This window comes from Vanessa cardui, chromosome 13, assembly GCF_905220365.1.
Source record: "Vanessa cardui chromosome 13, ilVanCard2.1, whole genome shotgun sequence".
Lineage (NCBI taxonomy): Eukaryota > Metazoa > Arthropoda > Insecta > Lepidoptera > Nymphalidae > Vanessa > Vanessa cardui.
The window spans coordinates 7,179,528-7,203,984 of record NC_061135.1 but is presented as its reverse complement, the minus strand read 5'-3'; the positions used below and the strand labels follow the sequence as shown (position 1 = coordinate 7,203,984).

General features: G+C 32.3%; 1 protein-coding gene across 2 annotated transcripts; it reads left to right on the top strand.

Annotated features, from left to right (window-relative positions):
* Positions 1-1,435: 1,435 nt before the first annotated feature.
* On the top strand, positions 1,436-24,234 carry LOC124534573. Of its 2 annotated transcripts, none has more exons than XM_047110488.1 (8): positions 1,436-1,757; positions 3,726-3,907; positions 9,799-10,028; positions 11,604-12,050; positions 13,945-14,212; positions 16,461-16,560; positions 19,437-19,623; positions 23,145-24,234. In XM_047110488.1, the coding sequence occupies exons 1-8, from the start codon at positions 1,635-1,637 to the stop codon at positions 23,636-23,638; spliced, it is 2,031 nt and encodes a 676-aa protein (XP_046966444.1). In that variant the 5' UTR covers positions 1,436-1,634; the 3' UTR covers positions 23,639-24,234. The 2 variants fall into 2 exon arrangements, with proteins under 2 accessions (XP_046966444.1, XP_046966445.1); XM_047110489.1 differs by lacking the exon at positions 1,436-1,757 and adding an exon at positions 1,892-2,435.
* The last annotated feature ends 223 nt before the right edge of the window (positions 24,235-24,457 follow it).

The following is a 24,457-nucleotide window of genomic DNA, read 5'->3' as shown; positions in this document are numbered from 1 at the left end:
TTATTATTTAAAAGTTACCGATAAAAATAAATAAATCATAGCTCACTGATTGAAATTAAAAAAAAAAAACTAATTATTTCATAATAATATAATTATTAGGGTGTTCACGCTTCTGTTTGTCTAGGGCCCTTACTGCTTTGTGGCCTAGGGGCCTCCAGACCTTTAAATCCGACTCTGCAAGTATGGGCATCTAAAACTGTACCCAAAAATATATAGCTGTATTAAAAAACAATTTTCAATTGTATAAAATAAATTTAATTACTCCAATCCAACATACTAAGTACAGTTATAAGTAGACATTTAAATTCAGAATGGCACGCATATTTTCAGTTAGTTCCCAACGATTTTTATATCAATGGAATTCAAATAGTTAAAATTCAAATTATTAACTCTGAATGTATTGACCTAGTTGTAAATTTACAATATTTTACGGTCGATTTCTTCTTGCGCACGTGCACTGATTTGGTAACTCGGGAAGAAATGCGTTTGATAGACATAATTATATAGCTATCATTCATACTCCTGTACAAAATATATAGCAAAAAACAATCAAAGCGAATTCGATAGAATTATAAATATATTTCCAGTTTGTATAATTTTTTTCCTCTATGGACAACAAATATCCAATAAAATAAAACAATTAATAACCTTATTTGTTAAAATACGAATTTGATGTAGGTATATTTTATATTTTGACTTTTGTTTATTCTGGTTTCAGTATTACATAATTTAATATCAAAATTATGATATGATTATGATTATGATAGATTTAATCCAAAATATAAGACCAAAAACATGTAACGATTTACAATTAAAAATATATACATACTTACCATACATACTTTAACACACATGACCGCGTTAAATGGCGGCAAGAATGATAACAGCATTTTCCCGTTAAATTGGAATTCCGATTTTAAGATAGAAAAATGAACCAGCCATTCTGTTACCAGTGGCAGCAATATGTCGGACTGAGACGTTTTTTGGAAAGGTTTTTGGAAGTATTACTCCTAGTATTTCAATGTAATTATTTCTTATGTAAAATGTATATAACCATTTTTAAATGAGAGCTAAAAATAATGTTACATGTTTATATTTATTACCACTCATGGTTTAGATAGCATTGTATAGTACATAGAAAATATTTGACAAACATAATACTTCGCATGCATAACGTACTATAAACATAATACATACATTTACTATTATCAAGTAGGTACATAGGCACCTTCTATAATAAAATTGCAATTACGTGAACTCAGTTATAAACTAGATGTCGCTAGTAGGCTCAGCGCAGAGGTCATATGCTGGGTACATTTACAAATGTATCTCAATAAGTCAAAAGATGGCAGTATTCGTTTGTACTGTTTTATCATATATGTCATGCTATTTCCACCAATGAACAAGTGAAAAGTGTCCTACTTTCATGACGTCATTATTTCCACGTTGGAAGCTGTATAGAAATGTCATGTTTTAGTTGAAAATTATTTATTTTGTACACTAATGTTTTCTATGAAAACAAAGTTTAATTGTGATTTTATATTGTGATACAAAATAATAAACATTTAAACAAATTAATAAATGAAAATATATATATCACACAATGATTTTAATGTGGAATTGTACAAATCAACATGACTCTTGTTAACGAAGATATGAATAAGATCTTAGAATATCTGTCAAGAAATGATCAGGAGTATGACGGAGTGAATTCTAAAAGTGAAAAAATGGATAGCTTTCAACCGGACCGATTACTGGTTTGTATCATTAAATTTACAAGGATTTCACAATCGTTGATTGATGATAACGTATCAAACCGACTTTAAAGATAGCTCAAAGGCCATTAGGCGGAGAAATTGATCGCTATTGTGAAGGGTATGAATAAGCGTCTCTGTAGACGTGCGGTGAAGCAATGAAATCGTGACCACTGCACCTCGTTCCGTAGCTTTCGTGGGTTTACGCTCCCACTTTTACCGTTATCTGACTAGCCGTTCATTTCGTTTTTGGATCGGACGTGGCTTGGTCTCTAGTGTCTTTAACATTTAAATCCCGGCATTTCCTTATCTAATTAGTGCGGCATCGCATCGCGGGTTTACCCTAACATACATATTTACACTACATTTGATGTGTTCCCCCATTCAATAACAGCGCGCAAATCGTGAGGCCGGCGTATTCAACGACGTAAACAAGCTTGCCAGCTAGGCACCATGCGGTCGAAGTCTTTTCCATATGCCAGATGAACGCTTACCTGTGCACACATAGTTAATAACTTAAACTTAACAATCGCGTAATTATAGAGACTAGTGAATGTGAACTGTATTTATATGTGTAACATAATAGTGGATGCAAAATTGACAACAGTGAAATATATGTTCTAATGTGTAATTTTAATAATAAAAATGGATAAAAAGCTAGACCTGTTATCCTTGTTTGAGGTAATGTTATTTTTACATTGATTTTTTTATGAAAAAAATACTCAAAATCTCAGTAAAGTTGATAATATGAAAACAGTAATTTGTATGTGATTCCAGTAAGAAAAGAAATAAAAAAATCAAATTAGTAAATCAGTGGCTTTTATGAACTACATGTAGGGAACAAATAATATATGACATATTTTGGTAAAACATATTTAGATGAATAAGAAAGTAGTTTATCAATTTACATATTTTAATATTTTATTATGTATCAAGGTCTACATACCTACATATATTATATCTACTTGAATTATAAACTGCACACTTAAAATGCATCTCCTTTCTCTTCATCTCTTGAGTAAAAGTTAAAAATGAAAGTAATTTATATATCACAAAAGTAAAAGGCAAATCTGCTGAAATTTTTCCTTATTGTAAACTCACAAAATTCAGTAAAATATTTAGAACATTCTAAATTTAAACTATAATTACGTTTTATTATATTTTTAAGGCCAAAGAGAAATTTTACTCAGTCTTTTGTAAATAAAAAGTTACTTTTTATCACAGAATAATTAATTAATATGCTAAGTACATAATTACATAATTATGTTAATTATTCTTAAACCAAAACAAATTATGGACGATTATTACTTCCTTGGATTAAATAGTACTTTTAACTACTTAAACTGAAATTACATTAAGTAATGATGCTTTTTGTTATCATCTCTATTATTATCTATATATTTATAGTGTAGAAAGTTGTTATTTCTTGCCTTTTATAATCTAAGCATGGATTTTATGCATAATATTTTTACTGTTACAAGTAAAATTTCATCATTGTTGTTTAACATTGAACAGAGTTCAAGATAGAACTGGTAAGGCTTAAGTTAATAAACATACTCTGTATAAAACTATAGAGAACTAGTTAGTACTCGTTTAAAAGATGCATAGAGTATATTTTCATTTCAGTGAAATTATCTTATTAAACTAACCATTACTTATAAAAAAAATTGTTATTATATCTTATTATTATTATAAATAGGTTCATTGTATACATTGGCAAACTAGTAAAAACTTGCAATTATTAATTAGTTGTAATTCTGCATTATAAATATGTAAGCTTGCAAAAGTATAAGATTAAATATATAAATGCTGAACAAGTTTGTTCTCATTACGCAATATATTTAATTTATATGAGTGTGTATGATGCAAGATGGTTTTATATTTCCCATTTTTTCTTGTTTATGAAAATATGTTTAAATAAGAATAAATAATTAAAAATTTTCTTTGTATTAACAAAATGTGTTGTTTCAGTCGGACTCGTGGCAGGCTTCTGATGACTTCCTGGAAAATATATTTTCTTTAGAGCAGGGGTCATTGAACTTCTTAGACGATTCATTGCCTGATTTAAATCTAACACCACACAATGCAACACAACCGGAAGGTCTTAGTAGTTCTTGTTCCGACAGTGGATTATCGAGTGACCCAGCAGAATTGTAAGTAACTTTCAGTATATATATTAATTTATAAAAATAGTTTAGTTAATAATATCATTAACACTTACTTATATATACTTACAAACTATAAAACAAAGTAATGTACAATGACCCAACTAAATGTCACAAATTTTATAAACAACTATGTACTTTATGTACACTAAGTACACCAGATAAATTATGATAAAGCAGCATCCTGTAATTCGAATTGCATAAGCGTTTATGAGATAACTTTTGCTTTTTTCATATATTTCATAAACACAAGGAATAAAGAGGACAATTTATGGGGAATTACTCAATTATCCTTTCAAGTTAAATGCTGTGTTCAACAGATTTTAAAATAGGTGTCGGTGTAAATCATTAGTTTAATTACTTCTAATAACTAGAGTGCATAGCTGGAGTGTAAATTACATAAACAAAGAACGAATATTGCGCATTACTTATTTAATTGCACGGGTATTAGTAACTAGGTTTTTAAATAAGATTAATCTTAAAAAATATAATATTCTTGTTTTCAATTAAGAATATCTATTTTAAATTGAGCATACATTGTAATCACAGTGTAATAATTCGTGTATACTTTTTTTGGCATCAATTGTCGGACATATATTTTACAGTTTTAATTCATCGCACAGATAACAATTACATCAGACTTTGTTATTAGGACGTAAAACAAGTTGTGTATAGTACCGTAAGCCGGGTTTCGTGACTCAGTTCCTTCTATTAAGAATGCGCGCGATGAAAGCGCTGTTAGAATTTTAATTTTTTTTTTCGCCCATGTGCCACAGTCATAAAGTGTTAATTTAAAGCTTAGTTTAATATGGGTTATTATTAAAAAAAAATACGTACATAGTATATAAAATAGAGGTATCTTTTTATTACAAATTTAATTTACGGTTATGGTGAAAGTATCTTGAATATGTATGCAGGAAATATTAAACAAAGGCGTAAAAAAACTGATAAAGTCTTCATTTAAAAATAGATTATGGGTTTGATATTACTTCCGATTCACACAAAACCGCACTTGACTCGATAAAAAAATAGTACGCAATTCCAATATTTACATAAAATGGTATTGTTCTGTAGTGTCTTCATTTAAATTAAAATTATTCTTTTAAATAAATTAGTTTTAGAGAATGCAAGCAAAAAAAAATTTAAAAATATTTCAATTATATTTAGGGGCTTTTACAAGCACTTTTGTGTCGTGATTTTAAAAGGATACTATGTGGATTCTACCGAAAGGGACCAGTGAGAAACTAAGTTGGTGGATGATCTTTTGCATAAATCATAAACGTAAATATTCATATAGAATTTAATTTATGTATGAATCTCATTGAATAGTTATAATTCAAGAACTCTACGTGATCATAAATGTACAGCATAATAATATGCCTCAATTATTCATACTTTTTTCGTCACCAACATAAAAAACCTACAACTAGGTATACTACGTGTTACTATGATTCATATTTACGATGGCTGCTGTTAAATTAAAACCATAGAAATAAAGCAACCTATGCTTGAAATCATATAGCTATAGAATTTACAGTTATTATCAAATAAGGTAAACGCTTGCCTTCAAGCGACCATTTATCCGTCTGCATTCCTACTATCTATAAAATAAAACAATACACAAATTATGCTGGGTTTTTATTTTAAACTACAGCTTGCACACGATTTCCTTCAGTTAAGTTTAAACACGACGTTCAAGGAATATAAATTAGGAAGCATTCGTACGTTAAAGGATTACTGCAGTTTTGTTTCGTTACAAACGACATACAAAATTTAAACTTTGTTTCCTTTAAATTGTATAGAAAAATTGATGTTTCATATACATATACGAACTGACTTTACATAATTTTTGATCTAGCAATAAATTACACACACAGTTTAAACTCTTTTGTTGACCAAAATTGTATGTTGACTGGGACAGTCCTGCTTTAATGACTCGTTGGAAATACCTTCTGTGATAAAATAGGCTAACCATTAATTGAAACTCAAAATAAATTCCATAAAAAATTTGCTCTCACTGCCGATCTTAAAAATAAAAATTACAACAATCTGACTGACTGACAATCCAGTGGAGCTTGCTCTAATTAGAAACCACAATTTTCGGTTGTGATTTACGTATTCTAGCTTCCTAAATTATATTCCTGGTATGTAGTTGACGATTTGGCGTTGTATACATTCTTGAAGGATTTTCTTCATAAAATTAAATCCTCGCGGACAATGCCGCGTGTTTGACTTGTATTAAATATCGTTGAATGAAGTTTGTGTTATAAAAAAACTAATTTCTGCTAAACACACCTATCAATTGAGCACGTAAATCTCAAATCACATACCGTTAGACAAGCTGGCTGTAATAATCGGGCAAACCTATTATCATGTAATTTCCCATCGGATCCCTGATATTTTAAAACAAATATAATATCATAAAAAAATTAAACAAAACTAAATACAATAATAATATTAACAAAATTTATACATATTGTTACACATATTGTTACTCGGTGCTTATGTAATGAAAAAAAAAATCTGTAAGACAGACAACTGTATTATTCATCAAATGGGAAAATATCTGTGTATTCAATAATTTAGAAATGTACATATATTCTGGATAAGGGATATAAATACACGTTCGTGCGAAAATGAAATTACTTAGTATTATTTGTTTAGTTAAATTAATCTAATCAGATAGAGGTCACCACGTGTAAACGAGACCTTACCGCCAGTGTACCTAGTAAGGATTGCAATGTTGCATGTCGATACAATTTGTTGCCCTTGCCTTATCTCTGCTTACACGATTCATTTTAAACCTGTAAACAATAAAGTAAATGCCATATTTAATATTAGCCCTTATACAATTGAAAATAACGATTATTTTTCTATAAAGCTTTTTCATCATCTTTAATACCGTTCAATTAATAATCGAGTGCTTCCGTAAACCTTTCACTTGTCCGAGCTTCGACATATTTGGAGATATTTTGACCGTATGTTAATTAAATAATTGTCATGAGGATTTTTCAGTGTTGTTTTATGCAGGCCTGTCTGTTTTAAGTATTAACTTTAACTCTATTGTTTAAAGAACGAGAGATCTGGTATTTCACACGTACTCAAAACACCGGCTTAATTCACATTGGAATTCTATTCATATGTATGTATATTTTAATTCCAATCCAACAAAAGGACATATTCTTTAAAAAAAAAAAACAGATTTAAATCGTGAAAAGTCGTGTCGTGTCGTGAAAAGACATATGCCACACTAACTCAAAATAGCGTAATGCCGTAAGTCGGTTTTTGACATTCACAAGTGCAATACGGAGTAAGTTTCTTACAGTTACTTTTTAATAGCATAAAAAAAATTACATACCTACTCTTTAAAATGTTTCAAATAATTCCTGTTCTGTGTTAGTCAATATCCTTAAACCACATATCACAATTATTTGTTGCCGCGATTATGACGTCATGTCACTTATAGAACATGGTCGGACTATATACTCGTATGTAAAGTTTATTCTAAGTAAATCAAGCATTAATTAATTCATTAATGTATACTACTCTTGGTTTGTAGTTCATTTTAATTATTAAAATCGTATTGACGTTATGCTAACATAATGGTATTTATAGATATCTCTACAATTTTGTCAACTATTTATAGATACTACAATTAAAGGGGCGATATAACTGTGTTATAAGTAATAGGTATGCATATTTAGTTTCGCTGTACTATAATTTAAATCGCGTTCTCTTAATCGTAGGTAAGTATCGTTCGGATAAATGACTGTGACATTTTCAAAACTGGCTCCTTTACGTCACACTACTCTGATATGTAATATGTATCTTATTCTATAATCTTAATTATGAAACGTACATGCGGTGCACTTTCAATTGAATAAGTTTCCTTTACAGTGACCGTTTTATTTGTTTCGTTTATAGTTGCTTAATAATGACGCTGCGTCCGCGGGCCCACCGTCCGAATTACAGATATTTCATTACGGGTCACAAACCGACCCGAGCTGATTTAAACCTTTACAATGACTTAAGTAAAATGACACATTATTTTAAAAACTAAACGAAAATGTCAATTTTTACAAGATTTTTTTTTTCATTATATGCGAATATAAAAGATTGTTTTAAAAATAATAATTGTGAAATTAATTTAAAATACGGTATAAAAACAGTTAATTAATTAGATCTCTTTGTTGAAACGTATTAATTACTTAAAATTTTATGTTCAAGAGCAAAAAGTAAAAGTAGATATGACTTTCTAGCGACTTTTATATCTACATCGGATAGCAACAGGTTTGACACTACAGCGCTTTATATTTATAGTCGTTATATAATATAGCGTAAAGGTTATAATATTTGATAAGTTTATTTAAAAAACGTGTTTTATACACGTTGAGTGACTTCTTTTATCGTTTTTAAAAGGAATTTATATCGAAGCGTGGTTTTAGCTCATAACCTTAATATTTATCAATATAATGTACCTATTTCTTATCTTATTCTAAATTATAATCGATTGATTATGCGTTGCCATATATCAATACTTGTTTTGTTTTTTTTAAATTACTCAATTCCTTTTTCGAATTCATTTTGTCTCGTTTCTGTAATTTAAACAAAGGATAAACGGCAAGGAAATTATTTCACAAATATGGCTGTACCTGTTCCCATGGTCGGTGAGATAGGCTGGGGTCGACTTTACGTATATCGATGACATTAAAACACCATTTTTAGTGCTAAATAATATTTTTGAGTATTTTTTTTATCTCGTTCAAATTTTGCTATAGCAGTTTCTAATACATCATCCTGTTATAGTTTTGTAATATTAGTCATTGAACTACTTACGTACGTTTGTCTGTCAAGATGTTTAATAAATTATTATTAACCCTTTAATTTTACATAAAAAAACTCGAATATCGACTATAAATAATCGATAATGTTTCATGTTTGACATTTCTCATCCCTAAGATTCTTTGGCTTTGATTAACTAGCCTTGATGAAATAGCATGTTTTATTTTCATTACGAGAGAGACGCGCTAACTATCCACTGATAAGTTGTTTAACAGAACCATCTCGTTATATCTGTCTCGTTCTACGTATGTTGCTGTGCCGTTTTATCGCATTCGGGTTAAAATGTGTTACTGGGTTCAGGGAGCAAATGCATCCGGTTATCTTTTTTGAACATTCACGTTCAAAAGGAGTAATGCAATAGATTTTAGAAAAGTATTGTTTCTTTGTCTAATCTCTTACTTTCGAAAGAGAAGCGAATACTTACTATAATTAAACTCTATCTTTGTGGTAGATAGTTCTCGTTATCATTGTAACTTTTAACAAACGATACATTTATGTTAGCCGAAAATAAAAGTCTAAAAAAGTAAGTTAAACTTTCTAGTCTCAGGTTTCGGTATTGTTTTTTACTATTGTATTAATAATTAATGCATTAATAAAAGTGGGTGTAGGTATATTTATTTCCTTTAAACAATGATGTTCTAGTAAACAGATATGTCATTAACGCGCAAAAACGTCCTAATGGGGACGTTTGGCTTTAGTCGTTTTCATCATAATTACGCCAGTAATACGTTATAATACATCATAATTATGTAGTAATACGTTTTGCGTAATTAAAACATCTAGTTATTCCTTTTACTTATTGTTTTTATCAAGCTATCCTTTTTACTTTTAACGAAATGTTAAATAAACGGTCCCCGGCGCGGCACACCTTTTTCTGTTGTTTAGTATGGGTATAACATATCTGTTTATTAGAATATCATTGCCTTTAAATCGATAATTTAAAAAAATATGCATTTGTTTGTAATTGCAAATGCATTTGTACGTATATGTACGTAGTAAGTTTAAAACAGTTATAATATTTTTTATTATTGTTGTAGTGACTTCGAGCAACAGTTGTCACCTTTCCTCATCCAGAACTCGTGCGATGAGGATTTATCAGCGCCCGTTCTGGAACCGATGAGCCCTTGCAACGCCCAGGATGTTATCATACAGGACACGAACGATACATCGAACAGTTCCACGGAAGTCCAGGAAACGTTTGACATGCTAGACTTCGAACAGAATGTTGTCCCCGGTTTCTTGAATAACAATACATTCCAAAGCCCTGGTAAGGTTCATTTTAATATTATATAATTGCTTGTTTAAGTTGATTAAATTAGTTTATATGTAAAGCTAAGCTCCTCAAAATCTCTCATTTAGACCAAGGCATATTTATTTTATATTAGGATCATATTATTATTATAGAGTCGAGATGGTCCATTGGTTAGAACGCGTGCATCTTAACCGATGATTGCGGGTTCAAACCCAGGCAAGCACCGCTGATTCATGTGCTTAATTTGTCTTTATAATTCATCTCGTGCTCGGCGGTGAAGGAAAACATCGTGAGGAAACCTGCATGTGACAAATTTCATAGAAATTCTGCCACATGTGTATTCCACCAACCCGCATTGGAACAGCGTGGTGGAATATGTTCCAAACCTTCTCCTTAAAGGAGGAGGCTTTGAGCCCAGCAGTGAGAATTTACAGGCTGTTGTTGTATTATTATATATAATAACAATAAGAATGACAACTGGACGGAATGTGTATTAATTACGTTGGTACGATTATCATAAAATTTTAAATAAATTATGTAGGTATATTATGTTGTATGTTGTAAGTATTATATAGGTACACGTGAATAATAGTGCCTTTACGCCCTTACAAATACAGATGTTAGTAACACATGAATGCCCTTGGGAATTGAAGGTAATCTATGTATTGTTTAACAGTACTTGTTGTTTCAGTATTGCGTAATAATTTAATATTGTATGACAAAACTAAAATTAAACTTTATTAGTATAGACGATTAATTGTCCGATCCGACGTCGGAGGGGTAAAGTTTGCCCTTCCATTTCTCTTTGATCTAAATTTCCAAAAAACAATTCTTATCGGATGCTTATTTTTAAATGCGTTGGATTCACTTGTCTTAGAATTATTCTTAATATTCTTATAGATTACAAGTCTACAACAACAACAGCCTGTAATTTTTCCCACTGCTGGGCTAATGCCTCTTCTCCCTTTGAGGAGGAAGATTGGAACATGTTCCATAAGATTCCAAATTACATTTTTATATTAAGTCACTTTTACTATAATTAAGTAACAGACACACAATATATTACGAAATATTAGTTCTCAATAAAGTATATTGTACTTAAATACGTTATTGAAAATGAATCATTAAAACAATAGTAAACAGCTGAATACACAACCTTGTATATGAATTAAATTAGAACAATATGATACATTTCAAACTTTAATTGCATAATGTATAAAGAATGCCAATAATTGTGAAATATGTACATCCTTCTAAGAGTCCAAGAGTCGAGATGGCCCAGTGGTTAGAACGCGTGCATCTTAACCGATGATTGCGGGTTCAAACCCAGGCAAGCACCGCTGATTCATGTGCTTAATTTGTCTTTATGGTTCATCTTGTGCTCAGCGGTGAAGGAAAACATCCTGAAGAAACCTGCATGTGACAAATTTCATAGATATTCTGCCACATGTGTATTCCATCAACCCACATTGGAACAGCGTGGTGGAATATGTTCAAAACCTTCTCCTTAAAGGAGGAGGCCTTTAGCCCAGCAGTGGGAATTTACAGGCTGTTGTTGTGTACATCCTTTAAAAGAAGATTTTTTCGCAGGTAAGGTTGGTAGAAAACGCCGTCTCTCCCACACACCACAAGTCGTCCAACCGAAGGTCCAAAAACCAACTATTAGGTTACCCACATCGGTCCAAAAACCCCAGCTAGTCGTTAAGGCGCAACCACAAAAACCCGTCAAAGTAACGAATATACAAGTCATCAACCCCCAAACTAAAGTATATTCGAAGCCCGTCGAGAGTGTCGCACCGCAGCGGAGAATGATTCGCGTCGCGCCAATGGCTGGCAACCCGAGATCAATACTGCTGCCGGTCACGATAAAGGATATGAAAGATCTTAAGTCGATCAAGATCATCAACGCATCGGATCTCAAGAACGCGACGAATATCAAAATAGCGGCGGCGAATCTTCTCTCGCAGAGCAAACTGCAAGATTTCAAAGTCGAGTCTCGCAGTGACTGCGATTACGATCAGAACGGCAATCATTGTGGTATGTACGTTTTTGAGTCATTGAAAAAAGAATCTTATTTCCATTGCGTTAGGACTCAAATTAATTTACAAATTTAAGTGATATTATGAAGAGTTCATTGACTAGTTTAGACTAGAAATATTTGTTTATTTATGAGTATTTTATCAACAGCGCCGTAATAATTGTACTGCAACAATCGCAACGTAATATTGATTGATGTCAATTGTCCCTATTTAGGCGTACGGCTAATGTATATAATCTGTATGGAAATATTGTTGGTCATTGACTCGAGTGAACATTTTTATGGTATCTTTGAACTCGGTAAGATTTAGAGGCCGAAATTTAGAGAAGGAATTTATGCGTCGCAGTTTGAATTATTTGCGAAGTCTTTTCTTTCTAATAAATCTATACCTATACTCAAAGGCAGGTTAATTCAAATATAAAAAAGTTATTATATATATAGTTAGTTAACATACAATGCTTGCATTGTGTGAACATTTACGTAATCTCTAAATTGTTTTTGTAGATAAATAATAACTATAAATAAATTTTACTTTAATAAATTAAAGATGACATTTAACGAAGGTTAATAAGATTAAATTATATTTTTAATTTTACCGAACAATATTTATTCGTATAAAAATTTACGACGCAAAATTAAAATTACGCATGTTATGTAAAGATAACGTATAACTATTTAGTTATTCTTGTAAACAATGTTTATTAGCTGTTTGACAACAATGATTTTCTCTTTCTAACATAATTCATTTAACACTAGAAAAAAGAGGATAGCGTTATTTTTCTAAGCACCACCTTTATTATAACGTTGAAAATTATTTGTCTTTTCGAATCAAGTTCGTGTAGCCTTTAATTTTATCATTATCGTTAATCTATATCCGCTAAATGAGTCTTATTCGGAATTGTTTGTGGTTAGTATAAATAATATTAGTACTTGTTTTATTTCGTAGACATTTAATCTCGTTTTAATATTATGATAAGATAAGATTTTGTTTCTTCCATATTTTTCAAATAATTCAGGAAATGAAATACAACTTAATATAATCTTTCAATTAAAATTACTTGTAACTTTTGAGGCTATTGAAATATATGATACCAAATGAATTCAATAAATATAGAAAAGATTGAATAGCCTATGGGAAAAATTAATAAAACGAAATCGTAGACATCACTGTGTTAATTGTTATGTTGAGAATATTATACGATAGAAAAGTGAAGTGTCACTTGCACTTGCCCTTCACAAGTTGGTTCTTTGATATTTTGCTCGTTTTCGACTGCCTACGGGTCACGGCTACGTTAATCCTTGACCTTTCTGCAGTATAACTGTCATCTGCTCTGAAATTACGTGCGATATGATTGTTTTTTATATCTGTTTTGATTCACTTAAATATAAACAGATAATACATTGTGAAAAAAACAATATCATTAAGTATTTATAGATTGACTTTTCTGCAAAGTTTACAATTAAAAAAAAAAACATAAAATTGAGTTATAAAAAAATGACCTTTAATTTGACGACCTCCGTGGTCGAGTGGTGTGTACACCGGTTTTCATGAGTACGCCACTACGAGGTTCCGAGTTCGATTCCTAGCCGAGTCAATGCAGATTACCATTACTTTTCTATGTTGTCTTGGGTCTGGGTGTTTGTGGTACCGTCGTCACTTCTGATTTTCTATAACACAAGTGCTATAGCTACTTACAGATCGATCAGAGTAATGTATGTGATGTTGTCTCATATTAAAAAAAACGAAAATTATAATATATCTATAGCTCCGTCTTTGTCTTTCAAGTCGAATCCATGGCGACAGATAGAGAAATTAGTGTTTAACTAAACAACCGTTTATATAAAGCGACGACATGTTTTCGTTGCATAATAATAATCTAGAATTAATTTCAGATGACTCAGGCACCGACCACAGCGATGACGAAGACGATCACAAGGAAACCCAATTGAACGACGGGAGAAACGGATATCCCCGTCTCGTTCTCACAGCTGAGGAGAGACGGCTGCTAGCAAAGGAGGGAATCACCCTACCCACAAGCTACCCTCTCACCAAACACGAGGAGAGAGAACTGAAGAGGATCAGACGCAAGATCCGAAACAAAATCTCCGCCCAGGACTCTCGTAAACGGAAGAAGGAATACGTCGACGGATTGGAGGATAGGTGAATATATTATAATTGTTTTTTTTTTTTTTTATTAAGATAATAAAAGTAAAGTAACAGCCTGTACATTTCCCACCGCTGATATAAGGCCTCCTCTTCCATTAATCAGAGGGTTTGGAATATATTCCACCATTCTGTTCTAATGCGAGCTGGTGGAATGCACATGTGGTAAATTCGATGAAATTAGACACATGCAGGTTTCCTCACGATGTTTTCCTTCACCGCCGAGCACGAGATGATATAAACACAAATTAAGCACATATATAAAGTGGTGCTTTCCTGGGTTTGAACCCGCAATCATCGGTTAAGATGCACGCGTTCTAACCACTGGGCCATATTAGCTTAAGATAATATCGCCCAGTAATAAGATAGCGCCGATTGAATTGTACCAAAGACACTATTTTCTTATCTGTTTCTGTGAGATAAGTGTGTACATTAAGTAAGTAACACAGTGCGCTATCGATTTATATAATGTATATAATATGGATATTATATACATTATATAATTTATATTATTGTATAAATAGTGTAGAAATAAAATATATCAGGGATAAGGTTAAAAACTTAGATGCATTTTTTTTACGTAATAGCAAATACACAGATGTTGATGAGTATATATGATAGATATGTTATCCTATCGTCGTCGTCATTGCTTATTTACTTACTACGACTGTATGAAACGAAGGTATAATGACCCCTTTTAAGTATTCATACATTAGCGCATTCGTGTTAATTAAACACTATGTACTCGTCCCCACTTCACTTAAAAAAACGATTTGAATCATTCCTTCCATTCTTCTCCATTTTTCATCATCTGATTATTATTTCCATCTCACTCATATCCCTCAAAGTTTTCTCATGTCTTCCTCTTTCTCCCTCTTCACTCAAGCTCAACACTCTTAATAACGTATATTCGCTCCCTGCGCCTCACATACAACAGCAGTCTGTAAATTCCCACTGCTGGGCTAAAGGCCTCCTCTCCCTTTGAGGAGAAGGTTTGGAACATATTCCACCACGCTGTTCCAATGCGGGTTGGTGGAATACACATGTGGCAGAATTTCTATGAAATTTGTCACATGCAGGTTTCCTCACGATGTTTTCCTTCACCGCTGAGCACAAGATGAATTATAAAGACAAATTAAGCACATGAATCAGCGGTGCTTGCCTGGGTTTGAACCCGCAATCATCGGTTAAGATGCACGCGTTCTAACCACTGGGCCATCTCGACTCTCATGTACATCCCAAATCATATGTTGTTTACTCCAGTAATTAAGAGTACGTCGTATAAATTGTCATTTATAACTTTATTTATTATAGGGAGTTCGCTTTTTAAATAAATAAATATTGATATAGTTTATTTATCGGCTATATAAAAAATAATGATTCATTTCGCGAAATAATTATCCTTATATTTCGAAATATATCTACGTGTTATACGTAAAGATCGATACAAAATACCTAATACGTTTATGACATGATATTTTATTGTTAAATTAGAAAGTATCTTGCATCAGGTATGCTTCGTCTGAGTCACAGACCGGCAATCAGCGAACACGTCGACAGCAGACACGCTGGCATTGGATGATTCATTTTAATGTATTTTAAAATAATTACAAACGGTTTAACATTAATTGACACAAGCATTTGTCTAACTCTTATATAAATATATAAGTGTAATTTATTTGTTACATTTTTTAAATCTAAATTAATACTTTAAATGTGAAAGTACGTAGTAAGACTCTGTCTGTCAGTCGCTCTTTCACGACCAAACTGCTGAAACGAATTTGATGAAATTTGGTATGAATCAAACTTGAACTCAAAGGACATAGGCTACTTTTTTCCTTACACATGACAACCAACACTTTGAAACCAGAGCGAAGATACTACTCGTTATTAATATGTTTATAGTATTCTTAAAGTACCTTCTGCTTTTGAGACTTCAGCTCAGCAGTAGCTAATTACATATGCTTTTAAATATTACTAAAATTATAAAATGCTATCTATACATTCGTACGTATACTATATATTTTATTATGAAATCGTTCTATTTATACCTTCGTACGTATACTATAGTATTAACAACAGTACATATTATAGACTTTCAATTGTTAACACTAGAATATATTTCATGGCTTAAATTAATTTATAAAATACAATAGAACCATAATAATAATACAAAATCAATGTTATTCTAATTATATTTTTTTTAAGTAGTGAAATGATAAATAACCAATAATGTTTACGGCAGGGTCAAACAGTGCACCGCAGAAAACCAGACACTTATCAGGAGGATAAAAATACTTCAGACCCAGAACCAGTCCCTAACGCAACAGTTGAAGAAATTACAGGTAAATTGAAATTTATTTTTTACCCTTTTACAATGATAAGATAGGTAAACAGCCTTTGTTGTTTTAAAATAAACAAAATTGGATTCATTTTATATAACTCAATACTTAAGTTAAATTATTTTCAGTATTGTTTATGAAATGTAAAGGTTTCCATCGAAATATAGAAGAAGTCTATAGTTTTAAGTTGTACACGTTAAGTTAAAGTATTTGTATTATTTATTTCAAAATATATATAAATACTAGCTGTGCCCGCGACATTGTACGCGTTTGAATTTAACAAAAAAAATATTGTAGCCGAAGTTACTCCTTATTACATCATTTATTTGCCAGTGAAATCCCTGTCAAAATCGGTCCAGCCGTTCCAGAGATTAACCGGAACAAACAGACAGACAGACAGACCGACAAAAATTGTAAAAAATGGTATTTAGGTGTATGCACTGTGTACATAATGGATATGCCATTGAGTAAAAAAGTATTATTTTAAAATTACAAACAGACACTCCAATTTTATTATTTGTGTAGATTAACGTAACATATAGCGGTGTAAAACTATGCCCATTTAGGTAAATCATAAATTTTGCGCAAGCTTTACTACAATGTATAGTACCTTTGAATTACAGTCTATCGAATCTAGTATTAATAATAATACTTAAAAAAGTATGTCTCGATTTCTTGCCTTTCCTTTCGATAGGATCTACATTCTGAACCGGTTCTACTTGTATTTAATCGTTTCAAAAGTGCACGTAAGAGCCTATGTGAATAAAGTATATTGTGATCTTTTACAATAACCAGTTTTATTGATATCGATTGAGTTGTTCTCACTGTACATACGAAAACTACAAAGAACAATGACGATTACATCGGAGTCGCGGTCGACATCGCTTCAAACGGTTCCGTAGTCCTTAATATGTTTCCTCATTTACAATATCTATATTTATTTCAAAAAAAATAAACGCTTCCTCTGCAATACACTGTACAATTCAAATAAATATATGTATATAAATATATTAAATCAAATCAAAATAAACTTTATTCAAGTGGGCACAAGCACTTTTGAATCGTCATTTTACAATTAAGTGAAGCTACCACCGGTTCGGAAAGTAGATTCTACCGAGTAGAACCGGAAAGAAACTTAATACTTATTGCTTAGTTTTGGTGGACCTCTATATCGATAAACATATTCTTTAAAATATAATTTAATAAAAATTTCAAATACCTTTTTTTTTTTAAATTGAAGTATTATATCTATCTGATATTATAAACATATTCTGCCACATATGTATAAACCAACACGCATTGGAGCAGCTTGGTGTAATAAGCACCGAACCGATAGACAGTTACTCAGTCGCTATTTTATGAAGACTCAATTGTATTTTTTTATACATTCATATTTTCTAAATAAATTTGTGCAAACGATTTTGTGTAATATAATTTTATCGTCAATGTATTCAACTTTCATTTCAGAAAGTTTTTATTTTCGAGTATATTTTTTAGTGTATAAGTTTCAAATGTTTCGCAATGATTGTTTACGATCGTTGAAGCATAAAGTATCGATTCTAAGTTACCCGCTGATGTTCTTCACAGACGTGTGAAGCGCGACAAATCTATTCGATACAGATAATAAATAAATTGAAATACTTGGAACATTATAATGTACTTTATAAATATTTACTTTATTATTTCCATATTTATTATGATGCCTTCTTGTGAGGTACGTAAAATCATGAAGAAATTGGTATATATCCCAAAAATGTATAAAAATATGAGGTTTTTTTCATTGCAACCGTAAGAGAAATGACGATTATATAGAAATATGTATGGAACTTGTAGATAACCTTCGATAAAGCAGAAATTCCACAATTCACACTTCGTTAGTATACATTTATTTGCCATATAATGTATATTTTGTAAGTCTTTTCTTAAAGTAAAACAATTATGTACGTTCAGTGTTTAATCAATTCCAAATCGAAGATTTACATAATTTGAATATAGGCTATGATCGTAGATAATGTAAAGTAAGCTAGGAAAGTAGACACGGGTGTTAATTAAATAACTATAGAATTATATGTAGTATCGTTACATGATATATGAGTGAGCATAAACAGTAAGAGGTTTGCGGTATAAACAGTAATAGGGTCCTACTTCAGACACGCTCGGCGCAGTTATATTCACACATACATATATACACTAACATTACTGTATTTTTTTATGTTGAATAAGAGTAATTAATGAGTTTCTTGCCGGTTCTACTCAGTAGAATCTACTTTCCGAACCGGTGGTAGCTTCACTTGATTGTAAAATGACGATTCAACAGTACATTTTATTTATTTATTTATTTATTTTTATAATAAAACATACACATTAATATATTTTACAAGCCATTAAACCATTTTCTGGTTTGTATTGGCTAAGAAAAGTATTCGCATATACTATTTATTAAAACTAAACAATACAGGCTGTTCCCAAATGTCTCATTTAATTATATATATATTTTTTTATTTATATACATACCATATACACATACACACATATACATATATATACATACATAGTATATTATAATTTTTGATAAAAATATTTTTTTAGGACATTTTTGATATTTTTTTCTTTAATTTTTTCTCTAATATTTTTTGGTAACTCATTTATAAACATGGGTAGTACATAGTTAAGAGATTTTTTCCCGTATAGATTTTTGGTTCTTGGTAAGGTTAAGTTTTTATTGGTTATATTTCTGGTAGTCATATTATGAATATAAGGATGTATAAGCATGTAAAATGTAAAAGCCTACTTGAGTAAAGTTTATTTTGATTTGATTTGATATGACTGGAGGCTCGGTCCCCTTAGAGTTAGCATAGTAACGCAGGTGTGTGTTCCAGAACGTTCTGACGGGCGTGACGTCAGGCCCGGGTGGTAAGGCGCAGCCGGCCACGTGCCTGCTGGTGCTGCTGCTGTCCGTGGCGCTGGTGGCGCTGCCGTCCGTGCGCGAGGAGGTGCGCCGCGCGCCGTCGGCGCCCGACGCCGCCGCGCCCGCCGTCACGCGCGCCCTACTCTCAGCCGCCAACAGTGAGTACTTACATTACCACCTCACTAACCTACGGGCTAGATATAAGGCTCCTCCTTACTTGCTGGTAGGCCTTTGTGCAAGTCTGGGTAGGTACCACCCACTCATCATTTATTCTACCGCCAAACAAAAGTAATCAGTATTGTTGTGTTCCGGTCTGAAGGGTGAGTAAGCCAGTGTAACTACAGGCACAAGGACCGTAACATCTTAGTTCCCAAGGTTGGTGGCACTGTGACGATGTAAGGAATAGTTAATAATTCTTACAGCGTTAATGTCTATGGGCGATGGTGACCACTTACCATCAGGCGACCCATATGCTCGTCCGCCAACCTATACCATAAAAAAAAAAAGATTCCGAGGTCCTAGGATCAAACCCCCCAAGTCGGCCAATAAAAGTTAAATGAATTTTCTATTGAAAAATTCTCAGTAATAGCCTGGAGTTTGACAGTGTATACGCTTCCGTGATTCGAAAAGGACGTAACGGCGTTGGTCCTCTACAGGAATTGTTTAACGTTTGTGTCAGTTTTGTCGGTCTATCGGATTACTGCCGCTGTGGATGATATCGGTTAGGACGACATTGTTGTATTGCTAACCACATTATTATAATAACCCCACCAATTGAGAGACTATCTATTTGTGGATACGAAATTCGAGATCGTAAAAGCGTTTGTAATAGTTTTCAATGATAGATACGTTAAGAATCAGCTTTGAGTTCAATACTTTGTATGGACATGCGGTTTATATTCCTCTGAAACTGATTCCGTTAAAGAATAATCCAATAAGCCTTTATTGGCCCAACCCGGAATACGATCCCAGAACTTCAAGATTATCTTTTATTAGATACTCGACCTACGCGGCTTACTATTATATTATGCTTATGACTATAAAAAAACTTTATACGAATTTCCAAATTTGTTTACTGTGACCATTGGCCGGTCGTTTCGTCTGGGTGTAGTGCCATTGTTAACTTTTTATTGTTCTGCTACCGACGCTTGCGATACGTAACAGTGCCTTTCGTTGTTCACTGAATTTTAAAACAATTTGCATTTCATGTAAAAGTCAGTAGTCATTAATTGATAATATTTTAATTCGAATAAAATATTTAATTACTCACGTGAAATCATTGCTATGCAATAAAAAATATTAATGTTTAAAACGTGCAAGTAAAGTTCATTGATTTACGCTTGATAAATGAAACAATTATAAATGATGTAATATTCTAAAATTTGTTTAAATAATGATATTTTAGTCTGTTCTTCTCGTTAGAATTTTCATTCTGAACCGGCAGTTACATTATGTATGAATGAATATATTAGAGTATAATTATGGCCTTTTAATGATATAGAGAATATGATTTTTTCATAAGTGTGTAATATTGAGTTGGTTTTTTTAATTAAATTTGTTTCGATTTTGAGGAAATCCTGTATAGTCAAAAATATAAGGGTTTTTTTCAAAAGGCGGATATTTCGATCAGTAACAATGACTTTATGTAATGCGATACTGGAAATGGCGCAGTTACAATTACGTAAATGAAAGTTTAACAGACAAGCCGACCGTAACGTCTGAATCAACAATTTACCTTCCACTCTTAAATAACAAGTTTTATAAAAACAAATAATTAAAAGTGAGAATCCGTATTGTAAATATCAACTAATGCAATACAAATGAGACAATAAATGTTACACAATAGAATTTAAAAAATACGACGGCCAATTTAGTACTACAGATAATGTAATGATTACGACGATACTCCATACATCCTAATCTGTCAAAATTTATTTAAAAATTATGCCGGAGTGAAGAGACTCACTTTTATATACGTAATACGTAAATAAATAATACGTAAAAAAATTAATAATATACATAATCACATATACATTACATATACATTATGCAGGGCCGTAGCCAGGATTTCATTTCGGGGGGGGTTCGTGTTCCAGGAAAAAAAGCAAAAGGTTTTTTTTTTAAATAAGCTTAAGTAGGTATATTAAAATTAGACATAATTTATACATATTTATTTAAAAGACAACCGATGGCTTATTTTATGTTATAGGGGACAAACGAGCATGAGGCTCATCTGATGGAAAGTGATTACCACCGCCCATGGACATCTGTGGGGCTTGCAGGTGCGTTACCGGCCTTTAAGGGAGGAATACGCTCTTTTTTTTATGGTTCGAACATCATCGGTTCGGAAAAAACGTCGGCGAATGCTGGTGCAACAGAGTGGTTGTGCAACGTAGAAAATGTCTTAAAAATTGTGATGTTGTGGTTTTTTGAACATTAAGGTGGTGCGGGTGAAACTTAGAATTTTGACGAGTTGTCCGAAGGTAAAATTCCGCAGCCGGGATTAATCCAAACAATGCGTCCGAATATTTTCCGTGAAATATTCGAAAGTAGAAGATGCAGAGTGATCTAACATCTCTATACAAAGCTAAAGGATCAAGCAGGTCGAAAAGGGCTTCATCATCATCATTTCAGCCGTGAGACGTCCACTGCGAAAAGGGCTTGATCGTTGATAATTCGAGCCGCTCTGCGTTGGATACGGACAAATGGAAGAAGCTGGTATTGGGGAGCACCGCCCAGAGTTGTGAGCAATATTCCATGTGGGGTTCAATTTGCGCCTTGTATAGTTTTAGGTGATGGGCCGGCGTTAAAATACTGTCATGGCTTGCTGAGCACACCGAGCTTTTTTGCTGCCAATTTGGCTTTGCGTTCCAATTGACCGCGGTACTGAACGAGGCTCAAAATATCCACGTCAAGTATTCCAATACTAGCTGTGGCGGCTACTGAAATGTTCTGAAATCGTGGAGATATGAGAAATGGTAATTTTTTAGCAGCTAACGCGCAAACTTGCCTCTTAAACTACTAAGTGAGCCTAAGGTACTACTAAGGGAAAGTACTTCCCCGTCATCAAATATTTTAATAGCAAAATAGCAATCATATATTTTCTGTTCCTAAATTTTATTTTAAATTTGTATTAAGTAAGTAAGTTTTTTTTTCATTGGTTGTTATTTTTAGTTAATTTTGAGGAAAGTACGAATTCGTTTATGTTCGACTACGAGTTTCCACCAGCGTCATTTCTGATCATTTTATTTCGATTGATTTAAAATAATTTCCTTCTTTTTATGAATGTTTGGAAAGCTAGTTTCATTTTGTTTAGATTTGTTGTCGTATCTAGACAAAACGGCTTAATTTTCTGAAGAAGTCAATAAATACTTACGTTTTGTTTGTTTAATTAATCGTAAAATATTTTTTTGATAATACGATACCGGTTAGCGAAAAAATTTCGGGGGGGGGTTTGAACCCCCAAAACCCCCGCCTGCCTACGGCCATGACATTATGTATTCATGTAAATGTACAAACCTGAAAACAACACTCTTTTTTATAAACCAAAATGATTTATAAAAAAAATCTTTTGACTTAGGATATGGAGAATAATTAAGAAAAATATTTGAAAAAAATAACTGTTATAACAAGTTGAATGAGCTGAATGTTAGTTAATATTATGTTTTTCTCATTACAGAAATGGTTCTGGATGAAACCGTAATAGACGACGGCGAATTCAATATGGATGAACTGATAACATTCAACCGCGCACACTCCGACCACGACTACCAGGTGGTAAAGAGCCTGGACTCCGGCAAGGCGTTGTCCGGCGGCTACGTAGACCTGCCCATAGACGAGGACTGGCCTCCCAACCTCAAGAAACGGATGAAAAAGATAGAGTTCGACTACGACGATGGCTCGGATTACTTGCCGCCCATAGTCAAGGAGGAGAATTATGAGAATTCGTATAAAACAACGTCTAAAATCGAAGACAACGACATCAAGTTACATAACGATTTTCTAACTAACACTCTCCTGTCGACGGGTCGCAAGCTCGGCGAGTTGTTGGAGGCTTTCCCGCCGGTGCCCGTCAAGAACGAAGACCTCGTCATTGAGGAGGTTTCGGATTTCGATACGAGAAACAACATAACAGGCGTGAAGAGCTTCGTAGTCAATGGCTCGTTAAATTAATTCTAATTCACTATTTCCTATTATTTCGCTATTCTCACATGGCGCGTTATTCATATTCGGATATTTTATTATTATTTTATACAGATAAATATTTTTTTTATTTCTATATATCAATGAAATTATTCCTTGATTTAGTTTAAGCTGAAATATAATATGACCCATTTTAACGCAATTGTTGAGATTGTAATGATTTTCGCGTAAATATTTAACGATTATGTCGTGTGTGATCGTGATCGTCTCTAGGTTAAGTATTACTTCGTGACTAAGTATATCGAAACATAATAATTCGTTGAGTATGTATTTATTTTTTAAATCAAAATTAATATATTGATGAATTATATTTTAAAGATTTTATATAAACTTTGGAATGTCATTCGTTTTTGCCTAGATTAAGGTGTTTTTAAGCATTTTCGTTACGACTTGGTGCAATTATGTGTAAGTACTGATCTACAGTGTTAGTCTTTATTTAGTTTAATACAATTATAATAAATACAGAATAAGTTCTTATTCCCTTAAAATTATTTTCTGAAGCGTCGGATCATGAGATCGTTGAATTTGGAATACAATTGTTATATTAAATAAAATGTGACGGAAAATTGGTCTTTGTATTACATCCTAAGAAATCTTCCAGCGCAAAAGAATAGCTGTAAACTTTGGTTCTTGTATTCCAAGCAGTAACATCCTAAGAGTTTGTATTGATATGGGAAAAAAAAAATCTCTTGGCACAAATAAAAGCCATATATTAAAAAAAAAAAAAAAAAAGATATGGGAAAAAAAGAAACGTTATAAACTATACAGTAAAAAACTATTCACAGTACA